Genomic DNA, 20721 nt, shown 5'->3' on the forward strand with positions numbered 1-20721 from the left:
CTTCCACCCTCTGGACCAAATGGCCCTTGAAATGTCCACACCTCCTTTGACAAACCTCTGATATCTACAGAGCGAGGCCCTCATGGGCACTGAAGGATACAAGCTAACAGATGCTATTGTCCCAGAACCATAAACTCTTTTTTTTTTTTTTTAAAGTAAGAGGAACCAGAAATGGTTCCTCACTCCTTCCTTGGCAGCCATTTTAAAACAGGTAAAAATGGCTGGCAGCTAATGGCTATTTTTCCAATTAGGTTTAAACAAGTTTGTAGTTATTCTGGGCAGCCAAAAGTTAAAAAAAAAGGATGAGACAATTTTTTATAGCTCCCGTTTGTAAAAGAGGGAGGGCTGTGTGCATTCCTTTATTACAGCACTCTCCTTGCACATACTGCCCTTCCCAAACTTTTTTTTCCCCTTGGAGCATCTTAACAGGAAATCAGCTGAACTGATGAACTGTCCTGCAAAATCCATTTGAGATGATGAGGCAGCCACAGACATCTTAATTTTTTTCTGCTTCTGACAGGAAAAAGTTGACTGTTCACTGTTGCGGTTGGAGTGCAATGAATGGTTATAGTGAAGGCAGATACTTCCATGTTGAGGCCTTTATTGTATGTGCCCAAGGCCCAATACTATCCAACTTTCCAGTGCTGATGCAGCTGCAGTGTAGCTCCAGGATAAAGGAACAAACATTTCCTTATCTTGAGGAGACCTCCATGACTGCCCCTCCGCAGCAGGATGCAGTGCAAGCCCCACTGGCACAGCTGCATCAGCACTGGAAAGTTGGATAGGATTGGGCCCCCAAGCATTTATTTGCTTCATATGCTGGTGCTGTGCAATAGGATTGGGCTGCAAAGCAGGTACATTGAGAGGTGCAATTTGAACACACTTTCTTCTGTGAGCACGTATTTGGCATACGTGATCCCACATTATAAACTTCCCTCTCTTGTATTCAAACTTGAGCTGCATCTTACTTTACTGAAACTGTATTAACAAATCTCTCTTATTCAATAAAAACAATATTTAGATCTCCCCAGCGGCAACTAAATAAATTCAATGCATGAAAAATTTTTCGTTTATAATATGCAGAATATTAGATCAAATAAAGGAAAAGGGGTAAACCAGAAGGATGTAGGGGGTTGCACTTTAATGAGACAAAAAATAAAACCCAAAAAGAAAAGGGAATGAGTATTTATTTAGCAAATTTATGTCCAACTTTTGATCAATATTGAATTTCTCTCACACACACCCACACACCCACCCCTTGGTCCTCTGGCTGACTAGCAGAAGCCAGAGAGTGCTTCCCTTTAGATCTGCAGTCCCCAGGGCAACTGGATTGGCAGTTGGAGTAGAGCAGAGTTCTGTCTATCTGGGAGGGGCAGAAGTCTCTCTGCAGCTGCTCTTTCTCTAGCTGAAGGAAGGTCCTCTCTTTACAGAGGTTGTTTCTCTGTTATGTTGTTTCTGGGAAGCAGAGGGTGCAGCCTCCAGTTTCTCCAATAACTCCCAGCACCAGCAATCAATACAAAGAGTGAGACACATGCTTGCATCTTACTAAAGTGTGTGGGTGGGTAGGTGGGAAGAGGATTTAACAGAGAATGTTTTGCTTGATCTTTAATAAATGACAGCTAAGTCCAAATAAACCCTTGCATTTTCACCCATCCCCAGAATTCCAAGGAATAGGGTAAGAGAGCTAAATGGAAAAATGAGTGTTCTCTCTGTCTCTTTCTCTCATTTACTGACTTGACATGTAAAACCAGTACCAAGAATCAGTGTTTTGTGAAGTTTTAGTGAAATATATAATTAAGCACACTACTGAGTGCCATTTTTAATCCGTATTTATACATTTTTAGACCATCTATGTTCAAGTGAGCTCAAAATCTTTAGATTCTAAATCTAATCTGATCTGAATACCTGTACTAGATGTCCAATATTTGTAGATCATAGCAAGGATTATACGTAGCACTTTTATAACATGTTTTTAAAACTTGAATTCCTAATTTTGGCTCACTCTGCACAATAATCAGACAATTTTACTAAAAATAGTGGGTACAAGAAATAATGTGCAAACATTATATATTACCTATTTTACCTAAATCAATGTAAACAATACTTTGTATGTAGAAACTGTACCTGTTGGCATTGTTAATGACCGCAGCAAAATTTAAGAGCATGGAATTAAGTGCTTTCTGGAAAGCAGTTTCCTATTTTTCAGATGTTATCAGGATAGCATTCACCATGACATCCACAATTCCAAAAGTGTAATTTCTCAAACATGTGAATATATTTATGTGTGGTTGCGATCCTTACAGGTAACAAATGTCAATGAATGTAAAGTTATTTATATACTAGATGCTACTTGCAAAACTGGGACAAATGGCTGTATGTTGCTGCTACATAATACATAGAGATATTTTTAAATGTTTTTATTTTTTCACAGATTTTACTTTTCCCCAAGGAGGAAAAGTGCACAAGGCAGAATTATGTGTTTTTATTCCAAGGGTGAAATTTTATAAATTTTAATTGCTTTAAAAGTGTATTTGGTAGGTGATATAGGTGGTATAGTGTCAGCAGATGCAACCACAGTCATTACCTCTGTACACACACCCCCCGTCCAGCCCATTATTTTTTTTTTCTAGATTGCCCAGTTTATTTTTTCACAGATGGGAGGTTTATTTTATTTTTTTACAAAAATGCGAAGTGCAGAAAGCTGTGTTATATGTTTTTATTTCGTTATCACCAGAAAAAAAACACCTCTAATCTTACATCATCTTGCAAGAACTAATATGAAAATTAAGAAGGAAAATTCTAGAGAACCAGAAAAACTGTAATATAGAAATTGTTGATACATAACACAAAATGTGCTAAAAATATATTCAAGCTTTTTTTGTTTGAAATGCTCTGTCAAGTTAGCTAACAATTTATTCTTTATTTATACAGGTAGCTTTGCTTAGAAAAATGAAACATCAGAGCTGCCAGACACCTCCGAGTGTCATTGTTCATATAAAATCAAGTGCATCTAGGTCATATCAGCAAAAAAAGGCCCTTGGTCTTAAACGTCCTAAATTTAAAGACAGCCAGGAGGCCTGTGGAAAAAACATGAACAACACAATATGGCCAAAAAGTTCATGTCTAGTTATTCAGCGGAAAGAAATGACAGCTTTCTTTAAACTGTTTGGTAGGTTCCTTAGGGGTACTTTGATAAAATCTACTTATTTCTATATTTATCATTTCAATAGTACTTCTCAGGGTCCAAAGTGCTTTTCTGTGAAATATGCCCAAGGTGACCCAGCCCAATCCTGAGTTCTGCATGCCGGCTTACTCCTGGCGCTTATTGTTGCAAACTTATGAGAGGCAAGTTTGTGGGGCTTAGCGTTAGTGCTAGCCCAAGGCCAGAACCAGCGCTGGTGAAAACAGCTCAGCGGTTGCCCAAACCGGTGGAGTATTAGGTGGGGTGTGGGGGGAGGTGGAGAGAAGGCATGCTGGGGTGGGGGGAGTTGGGGGGATCAGGGCAGGGAGGGAGCAGGGCAGGGTGATGGTGGGACCAGTGGAGTTCCACTGGATCCTGAGCTCTGTGACGGGCCACGCAGCCCGACAGTGCCAGAGCTGCCCCAGAATCAGGAAGCACCATTGCAGGTTTACTTGCCTTACCCAGGGTAAGGGGACAAACTTCCCCTTCCCCCGAGGAGGCACTGGTAGCTGCCCGATTGTACTCAAGATGCTACGGTCGCCATTTTCAGCACCATGGCAGCCCCGCACTCTGGCCAGCTCAGGATTTGGCTGCCAGTTAACTACAAGGTTTGAAATGGATTATAGTGCTTTTTGTACATCTGCTAATACTTAAATGAAGCCGTTAAGGCCATATGATCTGGGAACATATTTTTAAATTAACAGGAAACATATTTGTCTCAATTTGCCTGGAAGAGGGGGAGCCGCATTCCATTTTGCCTTCATTATAGTTTTTTCTGGATTTGGTTATGTAAAACTAAGCTCTCACTTCAAACAGCTTTCTACCCAACATTCCACTTTTTTTTTCTTGTTAGGTAATAGATTTTTTTCTCCCCAAACTAACACATCATGAGATTTACAAGTAATTGTTTTTCAGCTTATATTCATAGCTGCCTTTTTTTTATATAAACAGATGATGATTTAATTCAAGATTTCTTGTGGATGGATTGTTGCTGTAAAATTGCAGACAAGGTAAACCTGGTGTTGTCTTGTTATTTTAAGAGAGAGAAAAAATGAAAGTTTTTTGTTTTTTTTAAAGACCAGGTTTTTCTGTATACCATGTAGAAAACCTGTGACTCACCAAACCAAATGCAACCATATATTGCATGTCAAGAATTTGACAATTTAGTCCCAGGTAGGCAGGTGATCAAAATTGCACCCCTTTTCTGCAGTGCTCAGCTTGATGAGTCACAAATTGTGCAGGATTAGTCTATTTAAAAATTTCATATTCGATTCATTACTTAACTCCACTGTTGTTTCAAATTATGTATAAACCAAAGCTTTTAATCAATAATGTGACCTACCTTAGAGCCCAATCCTGGGCTTAGCGCCACAGCTTTGTGCCACTGCACACTGTTGCAAAGCCTCACCGCCGGGCTACTACCCGTGCTAGCCCAGTGTCGGCCAGTGCCTCCGCCACTCGACAGTCTCCGCCTCCGCCACTCGGCAGTCTCACAGACTGTTGAGCCACAGCACGGTAAGTGGGGGTGGGGAGGAGGTGTTCTGGGGAGGGGGGAGGCCGACAGGAGGCAGGGAGAGGCGTGCCGGGGGGAGGGAGCGGGGAGAGAGGGAGGCGGGTCCATGGAGCTCCGCTCTACTGGATCCAAGGTGTTCGTGCAGGGCTTGGCGCCCTACATGAATGCCTTTACTCTACCGATGTCCTTTTAGTCAGCAGTAAAGTGAGTACCCCCATTATGGGGCTGCTTCCCTTACCCTGGAGAAGGGGACGAAAGATGCCGCCGAGGCTGGGTGCCCCGGGCAGCTCAGGATTGGACTGCCCGTTAACAATACTGTAAACCAATTTTTTAATATTAATATATGTCCTGCTAGCTGTGTTAACATTGAAATTTTACAAATTGAAATCAAACAGCACAGTTCTAAGTATCTTACTAGAAAATGTTCCACTGAATTCACTGGTTTTGCTTCCTTGTAAATATGTGCTAGATGTTCTTCCTTATAAAAGAGGAATAATAGAGTTCTTTTATGATAGAGTTCTTCCTTAAATAATAGAGGTGATTCTAGTATAATTCATTTGGGAGAAGCAAATACAGTACCATGATGGTGGTAGGAAGGTCAATTTTTTTGCTACTGCTATGAGTATGGGTTGTAGGCATTGTGACCTAAGGTCTTGGTTAGAAAGCTGCATCCTTCTGACAGCCCAATCGTAACCTGCACTCACACTGTCAGGATGCATGGCCTGTGCTGTATCCAGGAGAGGAGGCAACTGGAGGTCTCCTTAGTTTAAGGATATATTTCCCCGTACCCTAACCCCCCAGCCTGCCCAATGGGGCTACTTGGTTCTGTGCCAGCTATGTAGCTGGCGCAAATCTGGAAAGACCAGTGTGGCGCTTGGGACAGGAGTTAGGGTACATCAAAGGATGCCTCCACTGTTTCCCCCCCCCCATTCCACCCTCCTCACCCCCAGAATGCCCTCTCACCACCCTCTCTCAGCCCCTGTAACAGGTGTCTTACCTGTTTGTAAGCTCAAGGTCTGAATGCAGTGCTGGCAGGCCAGTGCAGACCATCTTGTGGCGCTGTTTGCAAATCATCATTTAGCACTTTATGGTGCTTTCAGAGGTAATGAAAACAGAATGTGTGCTTTTCCTATTTTGTAAATGTAAACCACAAATATTTGTGTTGTTGTCACAAAGTGATTTTAAAAAGATAACATAAGAACATAAGAACAGCCCCACTGGATCAGGCCATAGGCCCATCTAGTCCAGCTTCCTGTATCTCACAGCGGCCCACCAAATGCCCCAGGGAGCACACCAGATAAATAAATGGAAGAAAATAGAAGATGGATTTTAACACTTTACCTTTTTCAACAGTATCTTTTGGCAATGACTTTTGTTTATTTCAAGAGGGCTGGCTACAGTATAAATGAACACACCAGGCGTAATTTCTTTGTTGCACTGTAAGTATTCTGTAAATATCACACTCTAGATTAAACTATAAAAAAGACAAAAATTCACCAGAGTTGATTATTTTAAAAAACTTAAAGAGTCAGAAATTAGCCATGCTGCACCAACAATTCATATTTAAGATGGGGACTTGAAGCTCTTTGGAAACACATATGCAGGTGCGAAGATAAGATAGAACATGTAAAACTGCGTTTTAAATCCAGTTTATTTAATCAGTGCTAATACTTACAGGCAAGCTGTAATCAACTTCAGGTATAATTTTATTGAATACTTGGAAAATTAAGAAACAAGAACCTGAAATGTGTTAATCACAGACAAGGCAACCCTACTGATATGGTTGAGCCTTAGAAAAGGGATTATAGCTCTCTAGGAATTATCTGCTAACTAGGGTTTTCAGCAAGAGCTCAAGTTCTTATGCAATATATTTGCTTAGAGTTTTTCTGTTTTGTTTTATACTAGAAACATATAATTCTAATAAGAATAATGCGTAGGTTTTAATCAATGTATATAGCCATGTGATATATTAAACATTCTACATTTGTATGCAATTAGGGCCCAATCCTATCCAATTTTCCAGTGCCAGTGCAGCTGTACCAATGGGGCATGTGCTGCATCCTGCGATGGGAGGGCAGTCACAGAGGCCTCCTCAAGGTATAGGAACATTTTTTTTGCATTGCGGCTGCACTGGTGCTGGAAAGTTGGATAGGATTGGGCCCTTAGTGTCCTGATACGTGACCAAAGTAGGCAAAACAGAACTCTTTCATAAATGTTCCCCCCCTGTTGTCTTTAAGCTGCCCCTGAATGTGTTTGCTTTTATGATAACTGTTCACTGAATTTTAGCAGGTTTCTGTGCACTTTGTGCTTATATTCATTTTTTCAAATATGTATCCTACTATATTTTATTTGAAAAGTAGCTCACAGCTACTAACAAAAAGCACTGGAAACCAACAAAACCAGAAGCAACCAGCTGATTGCCTATTTTGTTCAATGGGGCTTACTCTCAAGAAAGTGTGGTTAGGATTGCAACCTTGGTGAAAGTATCCAGAACAGGGCCTCTGACTTTGAACATAGCATGTGAAAAAGAATATATAGCAGTAGGTAGTCTTTAAGGTACATTAGTCCATTTAGGGCTTTAAAGTTATAAGAACAGCATCTTGAACTGAGTACAGAAACAAACAGTATAGGTTAAACAATACTGGAGCAATATACTCCAAGCAACTACTCTCAGGCAACAAACTTGCAGCCCTGTGCTCCAAATGAAGCTTCTAAACATTTTAAGGACAACTCCACAGAGGATGGATGAGCACATCGAGAACTGTGGTCCAGTTTTTTAAAGCAAAGATACTGCAAATGTCTGCATTAAGATAACAAAAATTTGAGATCAAGTAAATTGCATAAAATTATAGTATATAAAGTTATAGTATGTGTAGCTCTGATTTTGTTTAGGCTGATTAAATAGATTTCACCAGGATAATTCTTACTATCTTGTGAAAAATGTGAAACACATGAGATTAAGATCATAGTTAAGTGATTTTCTGGTGATCTGAAGCATGGAGTTGGACTTCACCGCCACCGCCCATTAGCCTATGTTTGAAGTTTTGATTGTTTGCCTCAATGTGCATTACTTTACACTTGCTTACATTGAAGCTCTTCTGCCATTTTGCTGCCCATTCTCTCTGTTTGGGGGGGTCTTTCTGGAGCTCCTCGCGTTCCCTTCTGGTCTTCACCACTTGGTGAAACATGTTTTACTACCTTTTAATATCTGATTACAGGCTTGGGTCTTTTTATAAACTGCTGTTTGCTCTTTTTACACTTTTTATCTGATTGCTGTTTTTAAGATGTCTGTTGGAAATATGTTTTTATCTTGTTTTTTCAACCATGTTTTTAGTTGTGTTTTTAATCAGTGTTGTAAGTCGCCTTGGGTCGCTTCGGGGAGAAAGTCGGGATATAAATAAAGTAAGTAAGTAAATAAATAAATACATTTGTAGTTCACATCCTTCTAGGTACCTGGCAAATACAGTTGAAGAAGATGATGAAGAATCCAAATATGAAATTTTTCCATGGGCCTTAGGAAAATCTTGGAGAAAGCTCTTCCCTGAATTCTTAATTCTAAGGGATGAACTCTGGAGTAAAATGGATTATAGGGCTGTTGTAAGCAGACGCTGCTGTGAGGAGGTAAGGAAGATATTTTATATATATATGTATTCTTCTCCAAAGAAATACTTGACAGAATAAGCAAGGGAGCAGCTAAATCTTTTAAGAACTAGCTTCTTTGTTCTGAATGGAGTAATTTTCTGGGCTCTCAGCCAACTGTATGAGGAAACAATTTTAAGACACCCACAAAATTATTCTGATGGCATCATTGTTGAATGCAAAACATTTTAAAAATATGCTAACAAATAATGCTCTTCAGCAAAGTGAAATTGAAAAAAATATTACAGTGGCAATTATTGAGAAATATGAAACAATTCATAGAGCACTTCTGCAGTAGATACAGGAAACCAAAGAATATGCAAAGTGAAGAATGATTTAACTTCTGCTAATTGGGTAAGAGGCACTTTTTTCAAGTGGGTGCTCCTCTTTTTAGCAGGGGGAGAGTAACTGGCCCACCTCACCCCAGCAGTGTCTTTCTAGTGGCTGTCTGCTGGTGTTCTTTTTGCATCTTTTTAGATTGTGAGCCCTTTTGGGACAGGGAGCCATTAGTTATTTGATTTTTCTCTGTAAACCGCTTTGTGAACTTTTAGTTGAAAAGCGGTATATAAATACTGTTAATAATAATAATTTGACAGTTGTTGCTTTCGTTGCTGATTGAGGCTATGGGTGCTCCGTTCTCCATCCTTTCTGGTAGTCCACGGGGGAGTGCTTGCTCTGGAGATGCTACCCCACCGACCACCAATGAGGACGGAGAATGGACCACCTGCAGCTATCAACAAAAGCAGCAACCCACAAATCTTCTTTATAAATAATAAATCTAAGAGAACTCTTAATAAATCCTTTCCAGTTATTAAAAATTTTATTTTTGTGTGCATGGAGTGGGAGTTGCATGTGGTCTATAACAATATTTGCCTCAATGGTCCACAGGCTCCTAAAGTTTGGAAACTACAACCTTACAGTGCCTTAGAGGAAGCCTACACAGATGCCATGCTGTGGTACAGTGATTTCGAACAATGGCTCTTTACTAGCATGATCTTGATTTGATAGAGCCATGACTCACCTCCTCCAAGGTTAAATCCTAGATGACTCTCAGGACTGTTGGCTAAGGAACCAAGATGGAATTATGAGAGGCTGGAGATGTTCTGGAAAGTGAGGTCACTGGCAACAATGAATTGCAGTCTTCTGTGTAACAATAGGTAGATCAAAATGGTATTGGTGCTGTAAACTAGGTCTAATTAGATATTCCTAACATGGGGGGGGGGGAAGCTTTTTTTCCAGGATGTTACAAACTACACCAACACCTGTCAAGGCAGTTCTGTCTTCTCTAGAATTGTTTTATTGGCAATTACAAACAATACTTCCATCCAGTCTTTATGATTTCAGTACAGTATTTGCTGTATTTTTTTTTTCTGCTGTAGCTCAAATTCAGTATTAAAATTCTCTAACACAGGTAATGGCCATTGCTCCAACACACTACATATGGCAGCGGGAACGATCTGTGAATCATAGTGGAGCTATGAGAAATAATACCCAAGATGAAGTGCAGCTGCCTCGAGGACCTAATGCCACACCTGTAGATTGTTTGCTCTGTGGTAAAAAGACAAGATATGTAAGCCTGGGTTTATCGTCCTCTTCCTCCAATGGCACTCTGGAAATGATAGAGCAGCACATACCTCAGGGACTGCACAATTCTCTTCCAGCCAGCAAAAAGCTTCTTGAGCCACTTTCTTACTGCGACTCCCAAGGTATGGTGCAGTTAGCACCTAAGTAATTATTTCTTACTAAACAACATAAAGCTAGAAAATGCACAAGCTGACCATGTTACTTAGGGTGCAATCCACAGGAGATGATGGACTGATGTAAGTCCCTTACACTGGCCTGGGAGTGTCGCAAACGTGCTGTAAGGCACATTTGCGCCTCTTCAGGAGTCAGCTGGGCTGATGCAAGGACGCATGCTAGACTGCGGAGGGCTCAACTAGCCTCTGTGCTGCCCCAACAAGGTAAGGTTGCACCAGCCGGGGGCAGCCGGTTTGGGAGGTGGGGAAGAGCTGAACAGGGGCATTTTGGGGCAGGCGGCAGACTGGTGGGTGGATCGGACCTGGGAGAGGGGTGGGACTGGATCCTAACTCCCCCCCCTCCCAACCAGCCTGGCATTACACCAACAGTTTCGCTGCTGCAGATCTGAGTAGCCCCATTGCGCTGGCTGGGACAATTCTCTGGGTAAGGAGACATAAATCACTTTACTACGAGTTGCACGCCCTCCACCTTCAAACCAGTGCTGGATACTATGCAGGCCAGGTGGCCTGCCCGTTCCAGCACAGGTTAGAAATGGGCTGTAAGAGGTAAACCTGCAATGGGATAATTCAAGTATGCTTAAGGTCTTTGCATCACACTTGGCAGTGTTTTACATGTACACCTGTTACTAAAGTTGATATACAACGAGTTTAAATTGCCATCACTATATCTAAGTTTTCTATAGCTACAATGAAAATCTAACAGTATGTGAATAAGACTAAAGACGTTTCTAGTCCAGCATCCTACTTCCCACAGTGGTGAACCAGGTGCTTCCAGGCCAGAAACAGGAGACCCAAGCATCACCCCGTTCCTTCTACTGCTCCCTGGCAACTGATATTCAGAGGAATACTGGCTCTGAACATGGAGGTAGCATTGTACCTAATAGCTACCAATAGACTTGTTTTCATGAATTTGTCTAATCCCCCTTCGTCTAGGCTAGTGGTCATCACCACATCTTGTGTAACAAGGAACTTCCTTTTGTCGATCCTGAATTAGTTTGATATTCTAATGAGGAAAAAAATCTCTTCACAACATGTATAATTTTATAACTCTTACAGCCCAATTCCATCCTTCTTCCCCTCCACTGATGCAGCCATATTGAAAACAGGCATGCTATATCTAGCTGGGGGGCAGACTGACAAGCTTCAGCAAGGAAAGGGGGCAAGAAGGCAACAAGAAAGGGAGATAGGATCCAGTGTGTGCCATTATTGCTGAATCCATCCCCTCCCTGCCCAGTTTTGACCCTGTTCCCCCCTCCCCCACCCCTCCTGCTTGCTTACCTGTTCTGGCTCTACTCAGCAGGCTGCCAGAAAGCACTTTACAGCACTTTTTTTTAGCAGTAGTCACCAGCTGAATGTGTGTTCTGGATTGGGCTGTTACAGTAGAATCCCATGCATTTTTACTCAGAAGTAAATTCCACTGTGCTGAATGGAGCTGACTACTAGGTAAGTGCATATAGGACAGCAGCCCTAATCATGTCCTTTTGTCACATTTTGTCGCATTTGGTGGGCTACTGTGAGATACAGGAAGCTGGACTAGATGGGCCTATGACCTGATCCAGCGGAGATGTTCTTGTGTTCTTATGTTCTACACTAAAATGCCACAAACATTGTAAGGTAGGTGTTCAGGGTCCCCCTAATTTCTTGCCATTGAGTTTTGGAAGGTATAAATTCCACTTTGACACACAAAAAAAGATACACCCTAAATACATTTAGTAAACTAACTAGCTACAGCATAATCATGTCTATGGCAGATATAATGGTACTGATCCAACATGAACAACAACCAGGGTTGGGCATGCATAGCCCTGAAAGGGAAGAGAAAGGATGTATGTGTGGAACACATTTTTTAAAAGAGTTGGTTGGGAGAAACCTACCAGGATAGCAAGGGGGAAAGCAAGCGAATCAGGATGTACTTCTATAACATTTAACCACAAAACTCAAATTGTACTATAGGGAGCAGCCAACAGTGGGGGTCAATGTTAGGGTCCAATCCTATCCAACCTTCCAACACTGATGCAGCTGAAATGCAGCCCCAAGATAAGGGAACAAACATTTTCTTACCTTGAGGAGGCCTCTGTGACTGATCCCCCAAGATGCAGCGCACACTCTGTTGACACCACTGCATCAGCACGGGAAAGTTGGATAAGATTGGGCCCTTAGTTATAGCAGCCCTACTTGTGTCTCTCATTTTTATCTTGTAGGGCTCACTGTTAAAAATTAAAAAACAAAACAAAATACCATATTCATTCTCACCATCCTGTCAGTCTCTCTCTCTTTCGCTTAGAGTGCCTGGCAAACTTAGGGCAGCACCTTCCAATACAACTGTAAAAATTGCTAATGAGGAGGAAAAAAACCATTTATCAGATCTTATATTTTCAAACGATGAGATGGCACCCAGCAGTTGGTAATAAAGCAGCATCTGGCACACATAGTGAGCATAAGGAACACTGTAAGAAACTGAGGAAGGATTCAACTGCTAGACCATGGGGAAGAACAACAGATGAGTCCTAAGCAAGTCCTGTTATAACACTGTGGTTTCTTATTAGCTGAATTGTATTAGGGATTTTTTATTCTAATTTGTTCATGTAAATAACCCTAACTGGACAACAACATAAGTATGCTGGGTTACTCAAAACGAACTGCACTATAATTCCCCCACATACGAATTTTTTTTTCTAATTGTTTACAGATTGCAACAAACTACCCAACAAAGGAAGAAAAAGTAGCTATCTAAGGCAAGATAAATCCATTGACTGGTTTATTGAAAAAGAAGAATAAATTTACTTCCAGGCATATTGTTCAGAAATTATTCAGGAATCCAATTAATCTTTTGAATGAAATGCAAGATACACTTCCAAATATTTAAGTTTATTACTTTTTTATCTTTTGCTGAAACATACAGTATGAAAAAATATTGTAAATATAACTCAAACCTGTGGTTTCCTAAATGTTGCATAAACAACAAAAGACTATTTACAGTTTTCATTCCAGCATTCTTCAAATTAGCAATTTCCATTTGGAGCTGAGTTTAGGTATGTTGGATTAAATCTTCGCAGCTTGATAAGAAAAGCTAGTTAGGAGAAAAAAAGACATTGATATTAGCAATCCAATACTTCCGTAATAAATTTTTTAAAAATCCAATTATGCATGTGCTTTTGTTTTTCCTCAGTAATGGTGCTTATGATAACTACAACAGCAGTAATGAATTTTGACATTTATAACATTTACAAAGCTATTCTTACCTGTGTGACCAACTTGCCAAGGGTAAGGTCTAGCAATGTATGGTGGTTTTGCCTTGTCAGAAACACAAACTTCTGAAATAAAATGTTAAAAAATTATTGTCCAATATCACCAATTTTCTTTATGACTTAAAGAATTAATTTCACTTGGGACATTATCTCCCTGTGTTGAACTCATTGGTTACTTCCTCCCATCTGCACTGGACATGCTCTTCTCTTCTTTTTTAGGTGGACATTTGTGTTTTCACACTTCTCTCATCACCCAGGGACAAAGGGTACGATCCTATCCAACTTTCAAGTGCTGGTGCAGCTGCAATGCAGCCCTGAGGAAAGGGAACAAACATTTCCTTACCTGGAGGAGGCCTTTGTAGCTGCTCCCTACCACAGGATGCAGCACATGCCTCACTGGCACAGCTGCACCAGCACTGGAAAGTTGGATAGGATTTGGCCCCAAAACAGCAAAGGCCAGGTCCTTACTGAACACACAGGGATGAGAAGAGTGCAAGCACAGCAGTTTGCTGGTAATGAGAGGGGCAAGCTGTTAATTGTATCTTACCCTGACAACTAGATCTCTTGGGCACTGCAGAATGTGGCAGCCAGGGTGGTTACTGCAGCTAAGCGATTTGATTTTGTTGAACCGCTGCATTGGAACTTCATTGGCTGCCCATTTCTTTCCGGACCCAATTCAAGATACTGGTTTTGACCTTTAAAGCCCGTCATCATTTGGGGATGGGTTATCTGAGGGACCACCTTCTCCCATATATTTCGGCCCACCCTTTTAAGTCATCTGAGGCGGCTTTCTTGGAAGTGCCGCCTTTCTCCCAAGTTAGAAGGAAGTGCCACTTTTCTCCCAAGTTAGAAGGGATGTTTTGTTTCGCTTTTGGGATGTCTGCCTCCTATGCCGCTACAGCAGTTCCTTGAGTATTTTTGCCCTCCTTCAGTTGGTGTTCCTTCCCCCATTGTATTTTGTTTTTCTATTGTTGTTTTGTGTTTTCTATTTTTTAAAACTATTATATATTCTATTTTTATTTATTTATTTTTAAATCTATAAATTGGAAGCCCCCATGAGCATCTGCTTTCAGCAGAGGAAAGGCAGGATAGAAATATTTTAAATAAATAAATATGGGACCACAATATTCCAGGTACTGTCACAATGCAAGAGTTTCCTAGAACGTGTTCCATACCATCATCTTCACTTTCTTCAGCAGGAATTTCATCATCTTCATTATTCCAAGTTTGTTCATCACCCATGTTTTGCTGAGATTCCATATTTTGGAATATGCCACCATTTTTCCATGTTACTGGAAATACTAACCAATCTCTGTGAGTCACTTCAAGTATCCTTTCACAAAAAAGGTTTAACCTGCTGATCCGGATGGCTTCCAACAGATCAATAACCTGTGTGATGCTTTGGAAAAATTACATATTAATGAACTTTACATAAAAATTTTTAAGATACAGTTGAAGCTTGATCCTATGCACATATACTTGGATACATGTCCCGCTGAGTTCAGCAAGGCTTACTTCCATGTAAGTGTACTTAGAATTATATCTAAATCTGATTGTAGTTACCCTGAAATGTATAAAGGACAAATTCCTGTTCAGTGTAGTAGCTCTCTTGCCTGACCTACAATGCTCTCTTTGCCCAATGAGCTCCAAGACTATAAAAAAAAAATGGAAAATTAACAAAGCTGTGAAAATAAACTGATTGCTAACAATGATTACCTACCAGAAAATGAAAAAAGCTGATGACAAGATTGATTGCCAGGTAATTCAGATGTTGTGAGATCAATATATGTTATTAACATTATTATTAACATTATTATTATGTTATTAACATTTGTTTGAATGCAAATGCTCCATACAAAATGTATTATGCACCATTTGCCAATTTAACTGAACTGCCAACATACATACAAACCCTGGCAATATAAATTAATGTGTAAATGGGAAAAAAAACTAATACTTACTTTGCAAGATACACAGCACAGACACCCCCGTCTTTAAGACTTGAGAAAACAACAGGCAAAGCTTTCTCTGGTCTGACCATATCCAAAGCTATCTGCAAAAAAAAAAAAAAAAGAAAGAAAGAAACCTCTTGAAGTTGAAAGGTAAATGGACCAATCCTACCATTTGGCTATGCTGCGGGAATTCAGCAGTGCAGTCTGACTTACAGCATCACAAACTGTGTTGCGTTACCAAGCCACTGCCAGAAACAGCAAGTGGTGCCAACTGTGTGGCACTGGTCCTCTCAAATCCCCCAATGCCAGTAAGTCAGAGGGGGGCCTGTGGGGAGAAATGGGCCATTTTGGAAGAAAAACTGGGGGTTGGGACGGGGAGGATCCAACAGCAATCACACATGCCAGATCATTTAAAAGCCTCCCTGTCCTTTTTCCCTCTTTGGACATACACCACCAAAATGGCGGTAAGAAAATGGTTTTTATTTACCTCCTGTTTGCCTTCAGGTTGCCCACCCCCACCACAGCATGCAGTGTGTGTTTTTTTGGCATGGCTGCACACTGCAGCTTGGCAGGGAATAGGACTGGGCTCCAAGGAATTTACCTATAATTTATGTCAGAAAATGTCTCAAACCATAAAGTTACATTGAATTTGCAAGCAGTTATTAACCATTTAGATCCAGAATGCTAGAGATCATGTTGGTGTGATCTACTTTAACAGAACTATACCAGTATAACTTATCTTGAGCTGCTGGAAGAGTAAAAAAGTGGAGTAGAAATTTTCTGAATAAATAAGTAGCAAATAAACTAACACATCTATATAGCCTATTCTGCTTATTGTACAAGTCTTGGAAAAGCCCAAGAAGCAAAATGATGCTACATAGGGGTCCCTGATAAGATAGATGATAGAATGGCAGCAATGAGAGCCTGCAGTGTCGAGAAACCTGAAGAAGCTTCCTGCCTTAGTTCAAGAATCTTCCACACATTGACCTTGTTGCTGAGCAAGAGCATATGGGTGACCAGCCTCCACTAGAGCACTAGGCGAATCCCAGTCCTAAGCTCCGGCAACCAATGTCTTCTACTTCTCATTTTCACTCAGAAAGATCTCTTGAGTGCCTTATTGTTTTTATTGATTTATTTATGAAAGTTATCACTTTTTGTGTTTCAGAATTTGGTTCTGTCCAAGACAAAAAAAAAATTAGGCTCAAGTTTAGTTCTGGTTCACTGAAACAGACTCTCTAAGCCAGTGTCTGGATTTGGATTCAGCTTCCTACTTTGAAAAAAGATCAGCCCCCTTAGATTGTATTTCAATATTCTCAGAGGAAAATGTGGCAATTCCAAAAAAGGTATTTTCCTTTAAGAAAAATGCTTACTGCATCAAACAACCTCATTTTCAGATCCTCAGCTGCAGTTAAAATGTCTTCATTAATGAAATCCACATTATCTGGCCAATCTACAGTATGTCCTATATTCCATGCATCACACCATCTTTGGTAATTCTTCTTTGCCACTCTGTAATGGTCCTTTCTGATTTCATAACTTACAACACATCCTTGTGGCCCAACTGAAAATGAACAGAACCAGACTTAATTAGCATTCTCTTACTTCTCGTAATAAGTTTAACAAACAATGTAGGATACAAAACAACAGGTTAGTAAAATAATCTCCTCTACTTAAAAGCATAATGACCAATAGGGCTGTCTACTCATTAAACATGTTTCAGATGATCATCTGGCATTTATCAAGTAATCCATTAAAGTTACCTAAACTAGTATGGCAGTTGATCATTTTATCACAGTATTTGATTTTGTCTTATGGAAGGTGTTAAAAATTTTCCTGCTTGATGATGTCACTTCCAATCATGACATCACGTTCAGGTTAATGGCATCACTTCCAGTGAGTCCTGATAGATGGTCATTCTAAAAAGTGGGGCCTGGAGCTAAAACGTTTGAGAACCACTGAACTATAAAGATTCCTGCATAATATAAGGCTGGTCATAATGCCTCAGCCACAGGGCTATTACTCATAACAGAATAACTCCACATATACCACCTTAACTCATTGAAAAAAAGGGGAAAACCATATACATTACTGATGTGATTTAAAAAAAACATATGAATTAACCCTGATTCTCCCACTAACTTTGATGAGGCAATGCCACCTCAAAGTGCTTAATGCCCAATTCTAATGTTCACCTTCTGAATTAGCATGCCAAGAAAATACATTTGTCCTTCTATTATCATATGGCAAACTTGTCATCCAAATTCAAGCCCATGTGGAGATATCTGAGACTTGCTAACTTTCTATAGTGTCTGAAAATTAAACGTCATGTCCTATTTGAAGAAATAGGTAGGAGAAACCGGGACATGACAACCACAAGGTAAATGAGAGAGCTGGGCTCAACTGATTAGCTGGAATTATAAGATACTGACTTTTCAATAAATTAATCTCCCAAATCTATAGTACTTTACCTGCCCTTGATAGAAAAAGACTCAAACCGCCAGACCCAGAACCAACTTCCAACACTGTATCACCTTGACTGATATCCATTAGCAGCAGCATTGTATTAATATCCTACAAGTTAAAGACAAAGTCAAACATATTCATAAACCTCCATCCAGACAGTCCTTCATTTGGATGCTTTTACACATCCAGCTTCAATGCAGGTCAACTGATGGTCATTGCAATTGGACAGTGGTAATTAGGGCAGCTGTTCACACACAGCTCCTGCAAATATATTATTTAATTAGTTTCAGGGAACAACATTGTTGGCTTGTAAGAAATGTCACATTACTCCCAATCAACCACTTTCACCCAACCTGGGAATGTGCACTAAAGTGAATGGAGCAGCATAATTTGGTGCTGCTGTACATGGGAAGGCTGTGGGTGATCCAAGTATCCATTGAAGCAAAAATTTGATGAATAGAAAAATCTCAGCTTCTCTTAATAGACCATTTCTAGTCCAATTGCAGATGATGGCTTTGGAACAGGTTTTACATGAAAACAAAAGGGGTGCCATGCTAGGTTTCTGCTGATCAAGTGGTGGGGCTACAGTTTCCTGAATGGCACCCTGACACTTTATTTTGCTTCCAGTCTTCTGTTTTACCAGCTATCCAATAATTCCAAATTTCAAACACTTGTCTGCCACCTCATCCCCACTTCACTTCTTACTAAAATTTCCAACTATTGCACTATCTTATTTGCATTAACTCAAATTGTCTGAATTTCAAAATTAGTTAATACCTTTCAACTGCAATTCTCAAACTACATAAATATTGCTATTTTTAATACTGTTTCCATATCTGAATTCTAATCTGTTCTGATGGCATTTCATGAATGGAAAAGTGACTTATAAATAATAAATAGATCTTAGTGCACCCATGGTTGTAATCCTTTACACTTACTTGAGAGTAAGCCCTATTGAACACAGTAGGACTTACTTCCAAGTAAACATGTATAGGATTCTACTGTAAGTGCATTGAAAACTGGTGCCTTGGACTATAAGACCTCTGGACATACAGGTTGAGACTAATTATTCGCGTGGGTTTCCTTCCAAGCACTCACTTGGATAAAAAAAATGCACTATAGCAAATCAATTTAAAAAACAAAGTTTCTTTGCTTCAGTGATTGAAAAACAGCCTTGCTGACCTTTTGACTCTAAGATAAGAGTAATGAAGAAGACAATCCATCAGCACTTCACTCAGCCCCTCCCTTCACCAATGCAAAATGATCCCTTTCTTTCACCTGCTGGGAGAAGGGAGGAGTCCACAGGAGAGAGAAGGATTAATAGCCTGCTTTCCCCACTCTCATTAAGGAGGCTGTTGGTAAAGAACTGTTCAGTTTTTTAAACTGATTTTAAAGGGATGCATTTTTCCCCTTCTCCAGGGATCAGCACATTCTTTCTCATTTGCAGGGGCCATTTATGTTGAGTCAAATCCATGTACAAATATGCTGGACCTGTAGGTTTTTAAATAGTGCTCTAAAGCAGCCATTTCCAACCACTGTGCTGTTGCACATTGGTGGGCCCTGAATTGTCCACAGGTGTGCCACAGGAATTTGGGGGAAAATTTATTTATTAGTAGGGTCAATGGGGGACGTAAGCCCCCCCAACTGGCAGCATGGTGTGCCTTGTCAATTGTCAAAAACCTGATGGTGTGCCTTGACAATTTTAGTGCTTTGTCAATATGCCATGAGATGAAAGAGGTTGAAAATCATTGCTCTAAAGTTATCACACCGCCCCACCTATTCTACCCCATCATTCGAGCACGGACTGAGTATAGGCATCTTCATAATCAACACAACTTGATACCAGCTGCCAAACCAACAAAGAGATGCTCTACCTTTGGATAGGAAATATTCGGACCTCTTTTCATCAGTACCACAAATTCTTCTAAGGCTGGCCTCCTGATGAGAAAGAGGTGTCCTGATGATGTTCTGAACATCTGTCCAGGGAACTTTCCCAGTATCTCCGCATGGCTGATCATACCCCAGCTGCTATTCAGCACTCCAGAGGCTGTGAGCTGAGACAGCTTCTTAAACTCTGTGTAGCGCCTTCTCCGGATCTCTGCTATAATCAGATCCCCTGCTTGGAAGGGTACATTTTTCGAAGCAGTGTCCAGGAGTCTCTTGGGCACAGAATCTTGACCCAGCTGGGATTCTACCTGGGGAAGAGGTGTGTTAAAAGAAGCAGCTCCCTCTTCCTGCTTGGATTCCTTTGCCTCTGCGCTTCTCAAAGCTCTGATCTCTGAAGACTGGAATTCCTTGGGTAGTAGCCGGCTCACCCTTTCCAGGGGAGAAAGAGATCTTTCCCAAGCCCTCCTCCTGCGGTCTCCCATCAGAGGAACAGAGTCTCTGGTAGCTGCTGAAGCCAGAGAAGAGGTATGGCTTGCCTGCTCTCTTGACTCATCCCCTTCTCCTTTATTTGCAGAACTGGAAAACAGCCTGTTATTTAAGTCCTGGTAACAGAATGCAAGCAGGGTAGTCACTTGCTTTTCTGCACACGACAGCCCCTGCTGCTGCAGCCTCGGTTGACCTCTGCTGATCTTTGGCATCCTAGCCTGGAAACTGAGTCTGCTTCTCCCACCACCCTGCAGGAGTTGGTTCCCTTTCGCTTTGATCGCGTTTGCTGCCCAGGTCTCTCCTCGCAGTGCCTGCAAATCCAGCCTCCCCCTCCAGCATCGCATCATCATGGTGCTTTTCCGTGGGCAGCTAGATTTCTCCAATAATTCCTCCCTGTCCTTTCTTTTATTTACCAATTTTAACCAGCAATAATGCCCAAGGAGGGATTAAAAGTACTTTACATTTTTATTGATCCTCTTAACCTACAACGATGATGCCAACGCCGCTGCAGGGTTGCAACAACCACACGCACGCCCTGGAACGTACATAAAATCAACCCCCTTGGCACGCGCGCAGGGATTGTTCCAAGGCTCTA

The 20721-nt window shown here is 40.8% G+C and overlaps 2 protein-coding genes across 2 annotated transcripts; one reads left to right on the forward strand and one right to left on the reverse strand.

Annotated features, from left to right (window-relative positions):
* Window positions 1–2367: 2367 nt before the first annotated feature.
* SPDYA (speedy/RINGO cell cycle regulator family member A) lies at window positions 2368–12868 on the forward strand. Its single transcript, XM_066623250.1, has 7 exons — window positions 2368–2373; window positions 2932–3169; window positions 4133–4191; window positions 6048–6133; window positions 8144–8315; window positions 9745–10039; window positions 12780–12868. The coding sequence occupies exons 1-7, from the start codon at window positions 2368–2370 to the stop codon at window positions 12866–12868; spliced, it is 945 nt and encodes a 314-aa protein (XP_066479347.1).
* Window positions 12852–20721, reverse strand: TRMT61B (tRNA methyltransferase 61B). The gene is made up of 7 exons (XM_066611637.1): window positions 19628–20721; window positions 17759–17861; window positions 16661–16851; window positions 15300–15391; window positions 14514–14737; window positions 13333–13404; window positions 12852–13160 (listed from the first exon to the last, which is right to left on the reverse strand). The coding sequence occupies exons 1-7, from the start codon at window positions 20474–20476 to the stop codon at window positions 13093–13095; spliced, it is 1599 nt and encodes a 532-aa protein (XP_066467734.1). The 5' UTR covers window positions 20477–20721; the 3' UTR covers window positions 12852–13092.

This window comes from Tiliqua scincoides, chromosome 1, assembly GCF_035046505.1.
Source record: "Tiliqua scincoides isolate rTilSci1 chromosome 1, rTilSci1.hap2, whole genome shotgun sequence".
NCBI classification, from domain to species: Eukaryota; Metazoa; Chordata; class Lepidosauria; order Squamata; family Scincidae; genus Tiliqua; species Tiliqua scincoides.